The 16,215-nt window shown below is 40.5% G+C and overlaps 1 protein-coding gene across 9 annotated transcripts in view; it reads right to left on the bottom strand.

Moving 5' to 3' along the window:
* LOC126335019 (ryanodine receptor) overlaps window positions 1–16,215 on the bottom strand; it is a 691,249-nt gene that overhangs the window by 11,694 nt on the left and 663,340 nt on the right. For all 9 annotated transcript variants that reach the window (XM_049997852.1, XM_049997851.1, XM_049997850.1 and 6 more), the window contains 3 exons: window positions 8,496–8,654; window positions 7,294–7,354; window positions 224–370 (listed from right to left, as the gene is read on the bottom strand). In XM_049997852.1, the coding sequence (XP_049853809.1) occupies window positions 224–370; window positions 7,294–7,354; window positions 8,496–8,654 (367 nt within the window). The remainder of the gene's footprint in view (window positions 1–223; window positions 371–7,293; window positions 7,355–8,495; window positions 8,655–16,215) is intronic.

The following is a 16,215-nucleotide window of genomic DNA, read 5'->3' as shown; positions in this document are numbered from 1 at the left end:
TTGACCTGAAACTTCAGTACTGGACATAAATAACAGTAGCCTTATTGCATTCAGTTGAATTATGTCTGACATGTGTATAACAAATTTCAATGATTGTCTCTCTTATATCTGCTCTTAAGTCAATGATGTCTTACTTTACTAACAAAGTAAACTGTCTTTAAACCTTACACAAATATCAGCTGTAATGCAAGGAACAGATTAGCAGTAAGTGACTACACAGTACCTGTTTTCCATTGTGTGTTACTGACTGCAATATCGTACGTAGCGTCTTGAAACCCACAGCAACATCTAACAGATGTGCCGCAAAGAAGAAACGGTTGAAGTTGCCCAGTATTGAAAATGTGAAGTACCACAAGCTGTACAGGAATGACTGAAAATGGAAATTTGTATTAATGCTGGCAAAAACGTACACAGTTCAGGTTAAATGTGTTGGCACATCAAGAAAATCAAGACACTTCCAGACAGAGCTAAGCACAGGTGCTCATCTTATGTACGACATGTCAAGTTGTGGATACTAACATTGAATGGAATTCATTGTTTCTTACCTATTTCTTTTTAAAAGACAAGAGTTGCAGTATACCTATGTGTAACAATGAAAACAATCAATTATAAACAAAATTAATTAATTGGATAGATAAAAAATCTACTCAACAAGTGGCACCAGAACACACACATAAAAGGCGGTTGTTATTGGAAAACTTTTGGAGCCAATGGCTCCTTCTTCAGGCAGAAGGGTCGACTAGGAAGGAAGAGGAGTGAAGAAAAAGGACTGGAGAGGTCTAGGAAAAGAGGTAGTTTTTGAGGAAGTCACCCAGAACTGCGGGTCAAGGGAGACTTACCATTAGGGATGAGAAGCAAAGACAGAATCAGTCAGTCAGTCTTTCCTTCTCATCCAATACAGTAAGTCTCCCTTGACCCGCAGTTCTGTGTGACTTTCCTGAAATCTACCCTTTTTCCTAGACTTCTCCAGTCCTTTTCCTTCACCCCTCTTCCTCCCCAGTCAACCCTTCTGCCTGAAGAAGGACCATTGGCTTCGAAAGCTTGCCAATTACAACAGTCTTTTATATGGGCGCTCTGCCACTGCTTGATAAGTAGATTTTTTTATCTATTATAAGAATACCTATATGGTCATAAATATAAAGAGAGGCTAACTGGCCACTTCTTCAGCTGTTTTAGCAATGTATGGTTAAAGATATCAGTTTCTTTGACCATAAGATAATTGATCAAGTGTGCAGGACACATGTATTGGAAGATGAAGGCCTTTCAAATGCATACAGAGAAGGACACAATGAATATTCATGAGGTTATTCAACTCATAAGTGTTTGTCATTGAATTACTGGAAAACTTGAATTGTTTGATGTTCATAGTATAATGCCAATTACCTCACAAAAGTCTACTTTATAATTTCAACAACAGGAATACTTTGCAGTTCTCCATACACTATTCCCAAATGGATCAAGAAGGAAAGTTTTGATTATTTTGTATTCACGTAGAGGTATACAAGCAGTCATTGTTCTTGTGTTTTTGATAACTGAACTGAACTGAACATAATTATGACATTACAATCCTGCAGGGAGCAACAGTTCATTTTGTGTTAGGTAGTAAATCTTCTTTTTCTATGAAGTTCAATGCACATGCAACTGCATACTTTAGCACTGGGTACATAGCTTTTCTATCTTGAAAACTGAATTTAATGTACAATAGTGAAGGACACCTTTTGGTCCAAGTTGGCTGTGAAAAGCTGTAGGAGCTGAAACTATGACCAGTAATTACTTTCAGAGAATAAAATTCTTAGAACTGCCTATAGGTACATATAAAAGTACAATAAATTATCTAGCCTTTTGGAAGTATTAGTCACTTCCTTTGGGAGGAAAAAGGGACACATTGAGATGGTTAGAACGGGGGAGCAGGTCACTCAGAGCTCATGATGGGACATGATGCCCTGGAGTGCCTGAGGAGGTAAGGCATGACACTGTCCACTACATCAAAATGGCCAATGGTCTCCCCATGGTCTGCAGAATGCGATGTTTGACTCAAGATCTTCTTAAAATTGCGAACGCAGAGTTCGACAGTATGATTCGTGTAGCTGTAATGCAGCCTTCCAAAAGTCCCTGGTCCTCACCACGACATTTGGTCCCAAAGAAGGGTGGTGCATGGTGCTGAATGCCGTAACAATACGAGACAAATGTCCAGTGATGTTGTTAAGTGACTATAATTATGCATTGAGTGGTTCAGCTATTTTTAGTGTCCTAGACTCTACAAAAGTGTACATACAGATTCCTGCATCTGAACAAGACATTCCCAAGATGGCAATCATCACTCCTTTCAGCTTGTTTGACAGCAAATTTATGACATTTGGACTCAGGAATGCTGCTCAAACATAACAACACTTCAATTTTTTTTTTTTTTTTTTTTTTGTCACTAGCAGGGAAACATTGGCAGCTTTTAGCAGAAGTGTTAAAGAGGTTAGAACACCACAGCATCATCCTAAACACCGTTAAATGTATCTTTGGCCAGTCCCAAGTGGATTTCCTAGGGCACAGGCATGATTGCTACCATTACCAGGGAGGGTGGAAGCCATCTTATGGACTTCATGGCCACATATGGCCAACGAATTGCACTGATTTCTTGGCATGTTAAATTTTTATTGCCATTGCTTGTCACACTCTGCTCAGTTACAGGAACCATTAGTTGCAGCACTCACTGCTCCAAAGAACAAGGGTAACTTGCCTATAGCATGGACTGATAGCATGTGTGTGGCACTTGAGGCAACCAAAAAGAGCACTGCAGGTACACTACTAGGAAATCTTGAGCCAACTGCACCTTTGGCACTAGTAGTTGACACTAGCCAGATGGCAATTGTCCATACGACAGAGAACTTCTGGCTATTTATGAGTCTGTCAAATACTTCAGGCCCATCTAGAAGCTTGCGACTTTATTATCTAACCGACCACAAACTACTGACTTATGCCTTTCACCAGGATAATGCGAACTGTTCATATAGGCAACACAATCAACTAATGTTCACCTTGAAGTTCAGTACAGATGCCTGGTACATCTCCAGCACTGACGATGCGGTAGATGATTGCTTGTCTCAGGCCAGAAGCATCACTAGCACAACTGATTTTGCTAAACTTGCTGCTGCTTAACAATCAAATCAATAACTATAAGGGCTTGTAGCAACAGACACATGGTATTCAATTGATGACTCATCTAGTGACGGATCATTATATTTGGTTCAGCATACAGAAAGACTACGCCACCACATGCAGGGTACTGATAGGAAACTTTCCAATCAAGATAACCTGTTTCAATCACGTGCATATTGATGTCACTGGTCCATTGTCGCCATCCAGCAGCCAACGTTACATAGTTACAATGACAGATCGTTACACATGCTGGCCTAAAGCTGCACCAGTGGACAGCATTAAAGCAGAAACCCCAGCTTTCATTTTCATATCATTTTGGGTGTTACATTTTTGTTGTCTTTTACACATCACAACAGACAAGGTGATGACAATTTGAATCCAACTCTTTTTGTCAACTGGTGAAGTTTTGCAGCATAGCTCACCACAAAATGATGAACTATCATGTGGCCAGTAACAGTCAGATGTTGAGGCTTCCATGAGAATTTGTGGGAGCCAACACACTGTTATAAGCAAGGGATGACCAAACAGAATTCCTACGCCAACTGCGAAAGTACATGGCCTGAATCCACCCCCACCAGCCTCACTGACATGGTACAGCTACGACCTTTGTGCACCAAGACTTAAAACCTGTTCACATATCATATTATGCACAGAAGGCATCAAAACTTTGTTGCAGATACTCAGAAACCTACAATTTAGTCGCAAGGGGGAGACAAGACAATCGCCATTTAAATGAATGGAAAAGTGACTACTGTTTCTATAAATAGAGGTTAAATCACCTACGTCTTCCAAAAAGCAACAATACCAGAGCTTCCAGGGCTACAGCTTTGCTCGACAACTGCCTCATCACTGACTCCACACCCAATGGTGCAGATTACAACATCAATGGATCTGTCAACACATCCTTCGAGATCCACTCGTGTTGTCCACTTTCCAGCTTGCTGTTTGGAATAATGTTCTGCTTCCAGTGTGGGGGCTGATGTTGCGACATCATGCAGTTATAAAGTGTTGTATCACATGTGGCATGTGTGTGTTTACAAACACTGCACCATCAAATATTTCGTGTCAGACACCAGAAGCGCTTTTTATATATAAGGTTAATTCAAACAAAACCTGGTCAGTACGTCTACCTTCACTTTACACATAAGATGACACCACGAAACTGCACGTATGGTGGCTCCATCTACTGGTAGAGAGACTGACGCATAGGCACCATTTGATGCTACACAAGTTTTCGTCCTCTACCGAACATGCAGGCGAGTAAGCAGGAACAGTGAAGAGTGATTCAATTTTTGGTGGTGGAGGGAGTTGGCAGCCACGAAATATATCGATAGTGAGTACAGTCTGAGTCGTTCAATTGTTGTGGAATGGCGCAAATGATTCTTTGAGGGATGCGAGTCATTGGAAGACAATGATCGCCCTGGACCAGCTCATCGTCTCATCATGCTGGAAATGGTTGTGGAAGTGAATGTTTTAGTCCTGGACAACCACAGAATCACCCTGGACCTCTAAAATAAGCTACCTTGGACATTGTTCGCAATGGACATCGATGTGTGTGACTGGATCCAGGCCTGGATCCAACAGCAGCCTAACAGCTTCTTCAAGGATGGAATCGACTGGGTTGTGTCTCAATGGGATAAATGTGTCAACAGTTTTGGCGACTATTTTAGAGTATGTGTACTGTGTATAACTACATTTGTGAGTTAATAAAATCATTACTATTACTTCACTAGTAAAACACACACACACACACACACACACACACACACACACACACACACACACACACACACACTGATTATGCTTTTTATATTTTGTGGCCTACATGCCTGTAATTATATTGTGCATGGTTACAAATAACTCTGATGTTTTGTTCTCTGCATATTATGTAATTTTGAACTGCAAGTGCGCAGCAGTTGAACAGGCCAATTTATTTTCCGTGTCTGCTGTGACTGTGATCAATAAAGCTACCATTCACTGTTCAAGGGAGTTTTCGTGTAGTGTTGTTCCATCATATCAAGTTCATGCAGGTTCCAATAGTTGAACGACAGTCGGCACAGTTTGTACTGACAGCCTACCTTTCCTGCCCTTCAGCTCTTACAACTGCAGTCTCGTTTCTGTACAGATTGTATATAACATTTTGCTCCCTTTATTTAATCCCTGCTTCTTTTAGATTTTCAATTCCAGTTGATAAATAATGGGAAGTCTGGAATGGAATAACAATATAAATTAGGTTATATTACAGCTTACCACATAGAGGAGACAATGAGCAATGAACAGACCCGCTTACAAGTAGAGAGTTGATGTTTTTTAGCTACTGGAGAAAATCTTTTGTCAGATAAATATGTCTGAGTGTTTCTTCATTTGAGAAGGATGTTGTTCAATGGCTAAAAAAACATCCTACAGTCTATTCGCAAATGAGCTTGTCCACTGCTCTATGCCACCTCTGCATGGTAAGTAGCAATCTATCTTAATTCATGTTGTTATTTCAGTCAACACTGTCAAAAGCTTTTTCTAGACCTGCAAATATTACAAGTGTATGTTTATATTATGGAGATGCCGAGTCACAGACATGCAAAACAAAAAGACTGCTAAACATATGAGCTTTTGGGCAAAAGGCCTTTTTCTTAAGTAAGCAACACACACACATTCATGCGAACACAACTCACACACACGACCAATGCCTCTGGCTGCCTCATTGGCTGAAGACAGTGGTTATATGTGTGTGTGTGTGTGTGTGTGTGTGTGAGACAGAGAAAGCAAGAGAGAGAGAGTGTCTAATTTAGAAGAAGGCCGTTTGGTCAAAACTTCATGTTTAGCATTCTTTTTGTTGAGCCTGTCTGCAACTACACATCTCCTCTATACGGTAAGTAGAAATCTATCCTTTTCATAATATTGTCATTATTCCATCCTGGATCTTCCATTGTTTGATAAATGTATGTTTCTCTCTCTTCAGGCTATCTTTTAAGATACTTTGTAGTCAGTATTGGCTTGTGTGCTCCTAAATTTCTTCATAACCCACAGTGATTTTCCATGATGTGACGTTCTGAAAGTCTTCCCAATCTTCTGTAAGTAATTTGTGTTAATATTTTGCAGCAATGACTTATCAAACTGATAGTAATATTCACACCTGTTACATTTGCTTTACAACTGGAATTATTTCGTTTTTCTTGAAATCTGAACATATTTGATCTGTCTTATGTACAAATGGAATAATTTTTTTATCATGGTTGGTTCACCAAAAGGTCTTAGTAATTTGGAGGAAATATCATCTACTGCAGGTGCCATGTTTCAGTTTACATTTGTATATACATCTTCATATACATCACAGAATGCCAGTTTTATTACAATATTTTTATGTATGGATTAATGCTTCAGCTATAGTAAAGATCTTGCTTTATTTGCATTAATTCCAACACCACATACCATTTTCAGAGACCTCTATGATAACCAGGTAACCACCATAATACACGTTGTTAGAGGGCACAATCAAACAGATGCCTGCAGTGATGTATTTCTTCCTTCCTGCTTATGACCTTGACTGTGCCAGCACATCAACATCATGTTAGTTGATCTGCTGGCACTGTAAATATCATACACAGAGAGGAAGGGATACATCATCATGGACATAAATCTGATTGTGCATTCAATTGAGGTGTTCTATGGTTCTTAGCCTGTTAACTACATGATTGTCCAGTTTACCATAAACTGACCTTAAGAAGATGCACTGTAATGCTGAAATTGGTGGAATATTAGGCAAGAACTTTAAATACAGCTGAAGGATTCAGCCATACATAAAGTCAAGTTTCTGCTTAGGTCTTTTAGTGCTCTGTCAAATTCCTCTCACAGCTCACGTCTACCATCTCACCTTCCTCTACTTTCTTTTTCTTTCACTTTAATTTCCCTCTGAACACTCAAATACAAGGTTAAAAATTGCAAAATTAGAGAGATTTGGGAACTTATAACAGTGTACATGGGATCATTATTCTGGTGTAGTGGTCATGACGAAAACAAGAGGGGAAAATGTTGTGACCGTATGGTGGATTTATAATGTGAATGTAGTTGTAGAATTTTTCTGAAACCAAGTGCTATACTGCAAATGTCCAGTGGAACATAATTCAAATTACCAAAACCAGTACTTACATTATCTGTTATTGTTACACCTGATTTCCAAATCTGGTACCTCCAATCAATATTTGCAATGCTGAAAAAAAAACAAAAACACAATGGATTAACAAAATTCTGAAAATCTCTGTATTTCCATATTTTGAAAGGGAAAGAAACCAAATAAACATCTGCATAGGCCTGCTACAATCTTTCATTTTCAGTTTCAGCACTTCCTTATATGTGCTGTCATTAGACATGCACTACACATGAATCTATTCTATTAGCTAGTGCTGCGAGATTAAAACTGCAATCTCAACCATACTGCATCTTTCATTCTTCAGTAGAAAGTACCCTGTAATGACACTTCCTGTAGTTGAAACTGAATGACACTCATAATGACATTCTGGTATTGAATACAATATTATGTTGAGTAGGAACTACAAGATAGAAGTACCAAAATGGAAAAAAAAACTTGAATTGCATTGGAGGATTCCTCACATGGCAGACAGTAAAATTTAATGATGCTGAGCTGAGTCCTGATCTGACAAAAGTCAAAAAAATTCATTGCCACTCAATATTATGTCCCTGCGAATGTAAGTCTTATATTTTATGCATCTCTCCATTCTTTTTCCTGTCTGTCATCCTCACCACTAACACCACCTCACTACTAGTAGTAGCAACAGCACCACAGTTACCATTGAACATGATGATGACAGGAATAACAATCTGTAAGGATTTGCAAATCCCTCTGCTTGTGGCCACATAAGATTTGACTGCATAAGCATTTCGCACCCTTTCTGGCAAACTACTGTAATTCAGGTAACTATTTTCATTCCCTACAAGTATTTTACACTAAAGTGAGCCTTCTCCTTATCTGATAAATATTTGCTCATTAATGACAGTAAGTTGCAATGTACATTTCTGAATCCACTGTAGCTTGGGCATTCAAATGATCATTCTGTTTTCTCATCCTCCTTTCTTACAGTTCCAACAACAGTATGACATGACATGCACCCAACAAAAAGTATTTTTGAATTTTTCTGACATACAACTGATTTTCCATAAGACAGAATACATTTTAAGTAAACTACTCCAAATTTATGTTTTTGGTTTTGTATCAAAAGATTATCTTTTTATTTTGAACACTATGAACACCCTTGTGAAGATAATATAATTAGGTTTTAGTTACAGTGGAGATACACTGAAATGAGGAATGCCACAACTAAAGAAACACTTACAAGTTGATTAAGCCAGATCCTCCTTCCTCTTCCTGTGCACTGAAAGATGTCTTCTCCATTCCTAGTAAATTACTGATGGAATCAAAATCATATGTCTCACTGTACTTTTGACGGACCTTTTTCTTCACAAATTTATCCCAGTAGTTAACTGGGAACGACCTGAAAAAATTAAAAATTTGCAGTCACAGGACTATGTTGTAAAGTAGTAAAACAGATGCAGTTAAGTCATCCCAATAAAACATGTAGAGAGAGAAAAAACGTCAACACCCAAATTCCTGCAACATATAGTGCTCTGTGCAGCTTATAAGGCCTTATATTAGGCATTTTTTCATGAAAGAGTGATCAATATTACCACTATCCTATTGTTATGTATGTGATATGTTTTTGAATATTTGCTGCTCCGTGTATGACACTATTATATATAGAATAATGTACTGAATATTGTTACCTCAGAAGCCAAAGAAATAATCCTCTCAAGTGAGTCAATAGAATGTGAATAACGCAATTAATTATCAGAATGGCCCAACCAACTGAGTAAAACTATCAGATGTTCAACACAATTGAGAATTTTTTGAGCAGTAATACTGGATCAGTGATTATATATGAGCTTTGCAATTAACTCTGGGACTGGGTGATGCTCCATGTTAAAGACAAAACTGGAGGGGCATGTCATCAGTAAAACTGTAGTAGCTACTTGTCCTTAAAACAGAGCCTCAGTTGTCATCATAAGGGTGAATATTCCTACCAATGAAAGATACTGGGTCTTGTGTGGCAGTCAGACATGCTGCTTAGCTACTAAGGCAAGCTCATGACCATGATGATACATGAAAGTTAATGTGCCCAACATGCACCTCGTAATATCAATATGACAGGGCCCCTATGAGAAGGAGGGAATTGCCTCGTCTCAGCAAAAACAAGGTTTAAATGTTGTGGTTATTCTGTCATCATAACGACTTGTAGCTGGACAAGCACAGATATAATAGTCAGAACTTGGAGATAGGAGGCTCATAAATCACTGAAAGACTATAACTGCTTCAAAATCTTTTAATGGTAAGGTACAATTGCGGGTACCTTGGGGATTGGTAAAGTATGACAATTGATAATAAAAGAGTGGTAAATGCTGTGTAGCTTGCTCTTCCCGACTTTTAGGCTGCAATGTGAAGTAATAATGTAAAAACACCAGAACTTTTTCAACTTGTCGAGTCCTGAGTGTTGTGACTACATAACTGTAGCGGCCTAATGGTACCAGCTGCCTACAGTATGCTATGTGTTTTATGTCTGTGGTACAAAAGTGGCTCAAGAAATGTGTTGTGTATTAACTGAAATAGCTTAGCTGAGATGGGCAATCTGAAAACTGCTGCTGCTGCTAGGTGTAGTATTCTGTGCATGAAAGTGAAGAAGAACATATGTTTAAATTTCCTATATTATTTTTATGCAAAGTGGGGCCATTTTCGTAGAAACAAACAAAAACTCTATGATACATAAGTAAAAACCAACTGTATGGTCATACTACCGACTTCTTTAGACAAGGCAGAAGATTATTAACATTATTGGGCAGGAAACTTAAAATGGTGTAGTAGGATCATGAGAGGTACTACAATGACTTTATATAGATGAAGAATGTGTAAAAGGACAAATTTGAAATCCACTTGACTGGAAAGATTGATAATTACTTAAATAATAAGTTTGTTTGAGATATTTTGTGAACGAAATGTCTAGATTGCTTAATATACATCTTTAAATGTTGTTTTGGCTACTACCATTATCAGATCTGTATTTAGGTTTAAATCAACACAAGTATGAGAAGATGTAAATAAAACAGAAAGAAACTTCCACATGGGAAAAATATATTAAAAATAAAGATTCCAAGACTTACCAAGCGGGAAAGCGCCGGCAGACAGGCACATGAACAAAACACACAAACACACACACAGAATTACGAGCTTTCGCAACTGGCAGTTGCTTCGTCAGGAAGGAAGGAAGGAAGGAGAGGGAAAAATGAAAGGGTGTGGGTTTTAAGGGAGAGGGTAAGGAGTCATTCCAATCCCGGGAGCGGAAAGACTTCCCTTAGGGGAAAAAAAGGACAGGTGTACACTCGCACACACACACACACACATCCATCCGCACATACACAGACACAAGCAGACATATTTAAAGGCAAAGAGTTAAGGGCAGAGATGTCAGTCGAGGCGGAAGTACAGAGGCAAAGAAGTTGTTGAAAGACAGGTGAGGTATGAGCGGCGGCAACTTGAAATTAGCGGAGGTTGAGGCCTGGCGGATATCGAGAAGAGAGGATATACTGAAGGGCGAGTTCCCATCTCCGGAGTTCGGATAGGTTGGTGTTGGTGGGAAGTATCCAGATAACTCGGACGGTGTAACACTGTGCCAAGATGTGCTGGCCGTGCATCAAGGCATGTTTAGCCACAGGGTGATCCTCATTACCAACAAACACTGTCTGTCTGTGTCCATTCATGCGAATGGACAGTTTGTTGCTGGTCATTCCCACATAGAAAGCATCACAGTGCAGGCAGGTCAGTTGGTAAATCACGTGGGTGCTTTCACATGTGGCTCTCCCTTTGATTGTGTACACCTTCCGGGTTACAGGACTGGAGTAGGTGGTGGTGGGAGGGTGCATAGGACAGGTTTTACACCGGGGGCAGTTGCAAGGGTAGGAGCCAGAGGGTAGGGGAGGTGGTTTGGGGATTTCATAGGGATGAACCAAGAGGTTACGAAGGTTAGGTGGACGGCGGAAAGACACTCTTGGTGGAGTGGGGAGGATTTCATGAAGGATGGATCTCATTTCGGGGCAGGATTTTAGGTAGTCGTATCCCTGCTGGAGAGCCACATTCAAGGTCTGATCCAGTCCTGGGAAGTATTCTGTTACAAGTGGGGCACTTTTGGGGTTCTTCTGTGAGAGGTTCTGGGTTTGAGGGGATGAGGAAGTGGCTCTGGTTATCTGCTTCTGTACCAGGTTGGGAGGGTAGTTGCGGGATGCGAAAGCTGTTTTCAGGTTGTTGGTGTAATGGTCGAGGGATTCAGGACTGGAGCAGATTCGTTTGCCACGAAGGCCTAGGCTGTAGGGAAGGGACCGTTTGATATGGAATGGGTGGCAGCTGTCATAATGGAGGTACTGTTGCTTGTTGGTGGGTTTGATGTGGACGGATGTGTGCAGCTGGCCATTGGACAAATGGAGGTCAACATCTAGGAAAGTGGCATGGGATTTGGAGTAGGACCAGGTGAATCTGATGGAACCAAAGGAGTTGAGGTTGGAGAGGAAATTCTGGAGTTGTTCTTCACTGTGAGTCCGGATCATGAAGATGTCATCAATAAATCTGTACCAAACTTTGGGTTGGCAGGCTTGGATAACCAAGAAGGCTTCCTCTAAGCGACCCATAAATAGGTTGGCATACGAGGGGGCCATCCTGGTACCCATGGCTGTTCCCTTTAATTGTTGGTATGTCTGGCCTTCAAAAGTGAAGAAGTTGTGGGTCAGGATGAAGCTGGCTAAGGTGACGAGGAAAGAGGTTTTAGGTAGGGTGGCAGGTGATCGGCATGAAAGGAAGTGCTCCATTGCAGCGAGGCCCTGGACGTGTGGGATATTTGTGTATAGGGAAGTGGCATCAATGGTTACCAGGATGGTTTCTGGGGGTAACAGACTGGGTACGGATTCCAGGCGTTCGAGAAAGTGGTTGGTGTCTTTGATGAAGGATGGGAGACTGCATGTAATGGGTTGAAGGTGTTGATCTACGTAGGCAGAGATACGTTCTGTGGGGGCTTGGTAACCAGCTACAATGGGGCGGCCAGGATGTTTGGGTTTGTGAATTTTAGGAAGTAGGTAGAAGGTAGGAGTGCGAGGTGACGGTGGGGTGAGGAGTTTGATGGAGTCAGGTGAAAGGTTTTGTAGGGGGCCTAAGGTTCTGAGGATTCCTTGAAGCTCCGCCTGGACATCAGGAATGGGATTACTTCGGCAAACTTTGTATGTAGAGTTGTCTGAAAGCTGACGCAGTCCCTCAGCCACATACTCCCGACGATCAAGTACCACAGTCGTGGAACCCTTGTCAGCCGGAAGAATGATGATGGATCGGTCAGCTTTCAGATCACGGATAGCCTGGGATTCGGCTGTGGTGATGTTGGGAGTAGGATTAAGGTAACCTAACCTAACCTTCGTAACCTCTTGGTTCATCCCTATGAAATCCCCAAACCACCTCCCCTACCCTCTGGCTCCTACCCTTGCAACCGCCCCCGGTGTAAAACCTGTCCTATGCACCCTCCCACCACCACCTACTCCAGTCCTGTAACCCGGAAGGTGTACACAATCAAAGGGAGAGCCACATGTGAAAGCACCCACGTGATTTACCAACTGACCTGCCTGCACTGTGATGCTTTCTATGTGGGAATGACCAGCAACAAACTGTCCATTCGCATGAATGGACACAGACAGACAGTGTTTGTTGGTAATGAGGATCACCCTGTGGCTAAACATGCCTTGATGCACGGCCAGCACATCTTGGCACAGTGTTACACCGTCCGAGTTATCTGGATACTTCCCACCAACACCAACCTATCCGAACTCCGGAGATGGGAACTCGCCCTTCAGTATATCCTCTCTTCTCGATATCCGCCAGGCCTCAACCTCCGCTAATTTCAAGTTGCCGCCGCTCATACCTCACCTGTCTTTCAACAACTTCTTTGCCTCTGTACTTCCGCCTCGACTGACATCTCTGCCCTTAACTCTTTGCCTTTAAATATGTCTGCTTGTGTCTGTGTATGTGCGGATGGATGTGTGTGTGTGTGTGTGCGAGTGTACACCTGTCCTTTTTTTCCCCTAAGGGAAGTCTTTCCGCTCCCGGGATTGGAATGACTCCTTACCCTCTCCCTTAAAACCCACACCCTTTCATTTTTCCCTCTCCTTCCTTCCTTCTTGACGAAGCAACTGCCAGTTGCGAAAGCTCGTAATTCTGTGTGTGTGTTTGTGTGTTTTGTTCATGTGCCTGTCTGCGGGCGCTTTCCCGCTTGGCAAGTCTTGGAATCTTTATTTTTAATATACAAGTATGAGAAGAATTTGTTACATATTATCAGGCTAAAAAAGTTGAAGCCAATGGCCTTGCTGCAGTGGTAACATTGGTTCCCATCAGATCACCAAAGGTAAGTGCTGTCAGGCTGGGCTAGCACTTCAATGGGTGACCATCCGGCCTGCTGAGTGCTGTTGGTAAGTGGGGTACACTCAGCCCTTGTGAGGCAAACGGAGGAGCTACTTGATTGAGAAGAAGTAACTCCGGTCTCGGACATTGACATAGGGCCGCGAGAGCAGTGTGCTGACCACATGCCCCTCCATATCTGACTTCAGTGACTCCTATGAGCTGAGGATGACATGGTGGCTGGTCAGTACTGTTGGGCCTTCATGGCCTGTTTGGGAGGAGTTTAGTTTAGTTTTTTAAAAAAAGTGGAAAAATGAAAAAAGGTAAAACAATCAAAAAAGTTCACTCACAAAAATCTTAGAAGTTGCACATTTAAGTTCAGAGTACACATCAACAAACCCTATGCCTAGGAGGGGCATCAACTGTGAACATAACTCAAAATATTTCAAACCAAGTGAGGTGGCACAGTGGTTAGTACACTGGACTCGCACTCAGGAGGACGACGATTCAATCCTGTGTCTGGCAATCCTGATGTAGGTTTTCTGTGATTCCCCTAAATTGCTTCAGGCCAATGCTGGGATGGTTCCTTTGATAGGGAATGGCCGATTTCCTTCCCGGTGAGACTGATGACCTTGCTGTTTGGTCTCTTCCTCTCAATTCAACACCCCTCAAAATATTTCAAAGCTGTAAGTGCTGGTTTAATTCCATTTGTGATAATTTATTTTAATTTTACATTACAAAAGAATTATAGTTACTTTGGGATTTAGTTTTATTAGTGGTGCAATACATCAACCTAAAACAATGGTTATGCATCATACTGTGATAAGCAGACGTAGCTACTTGACTTGCAAATTGTTTTTCCATGTCCGTAACTGTTTTCACAAACTGGCTGTTAGGAATTTTATATCTCTATATTATTACGTACAACATCTACATGTCTGTTTGACTTCACATGCATTTTATCCCTTTCAGTCACCCTGTCCTATATCTAGGACGATACGGATTCTGTTGATTTTAATGTGTATACTTTCAAAAGGGGTGAGATATCAGTCACGACGTCCTATTTATAAGACGACTAAACAGTTTCCTACAGGCCCTGCAGTCTAGCGCCAATCCATAGAACTATTAGCAGCATTCTAAACCAACGATATAGCATGGAGATCAAAGAGTATTGACCCATGAAAGTAAATTATATATTTTTTAATTCGTATTACTTTTGGATGTCCCCGTGTATTATTTATTTAAATTATAATAAACTATTTTAATATTAAAAACATTAAACAGAGTTTCAGATTGAAATAAACTTGTGAGAGCTTTCCGAAGTAACGTGATAGATATAGGACACTGTGACTAGCCGGCAACAATAGAATAAAGAAGTGGCCATTTCGTTGCAAGGTTATGTTGACATTGTGCTGAACGTTTGTGGCATTCTAATATCAATACTTACTATTACATCTACATAAAATGGGTGATGATTCTTTTCTGTCATGTTTAATGGACAATGTAAATGCTGCAATAAGAAAAGATAGAGAAAAATTAAGTGCAGATGAAATATGTGATATTTTAGAAAAAGGAGATCTTTCTGAGATAGAGGATTTATGTGATGATGAAAACATCGATATTGAGAATTTTGGTGAGTAGCCGATTCTTATCTATCTTTTGACGTAACTATTATCATGCATAGTATGTTATTCTAAACCTTGTAGTAATTATACAGTAATAATCTAGTTACTTGGCTGGGCGGTTCTCTTGTCCTACTATAGAGACTTACAACCTTCGTTTCTTTTCTCCCTTTGTTTTAGAGGATGAAGAGACAGAAGGCTCAGCCTTAGATGGTACTTGTCCAGTCATTACTACTTCAGACAATAATGAAGTCGAATGTGAAGTTACCCCACAACTGCAAATGAAACTTTGTTCACAGGCTGGTAGAACTGCCGTTGTAGAAGATCTGGGAGAAGATGATGGAGAAGAAATTACATTTACGTGTCCAACATTAAAAGAATTCCAAATACAATATTTTAAACAAAACATGAATTTGACTGAGAAAATGAATGTGAAATGGTTGAGAGGAGAATATGATTCAGCTGTTAGAAACCACTTTGAGCAGCAAGGAGAAAATGAAGTACCTGCGAAATTGAATCCTCTTGAAATTTTTCATCAGTATATACCAGATGACCTAATTGTGCAGATGGTGTATTGTACAAATTATTATGCAGTGCACAATAATATTGCCAACTTTGCACCAACAACAGTACATGAGATGAAGATTTTTCTAGGGATCCATTTAGCTATGGATAATCTAGGGTATCCAAGAGTATGTGTGTATTGGGAGCCACAATTCCAGATTCCTCTCATATCTGATTCTGGGATTTCACTCAACAGATTTTTTAAATTAAGAATGTGCTTTCATGGTGTAAGAGATGAGGAAAAGCCAGACAACAAGGACAGGTTCTGGAAAGTTCGTCCTATCTACAACACCATCCGAAAAAGATGCAGTGAACTAGAAATTGAACCTAAACTAAGTATTGACGAACAAATGGTTCCATTCAAAGGTTCACTAGATATAAAACAATACATAAGCA

Source organism: Schistocerca gregaria, chromosome 2, assembly GCF_023897955.1.
Source record: "Schistocerca gregaria isolate iqSchGreg1 chromosome 2, iqSchGreg1.2, whole genome shotgun sequence".
NCBI lineage: Eukaryota > Metazoa > Arthropoda > Insecta > Orthoptera > Acrididae > Schistocerca > Schistocerca gregaria.
The sequence above is the reverse complement of the archived record's forward strand: the minus strand, read 5'-3'. Positions and strand labels throughout refer to the sequence as shown.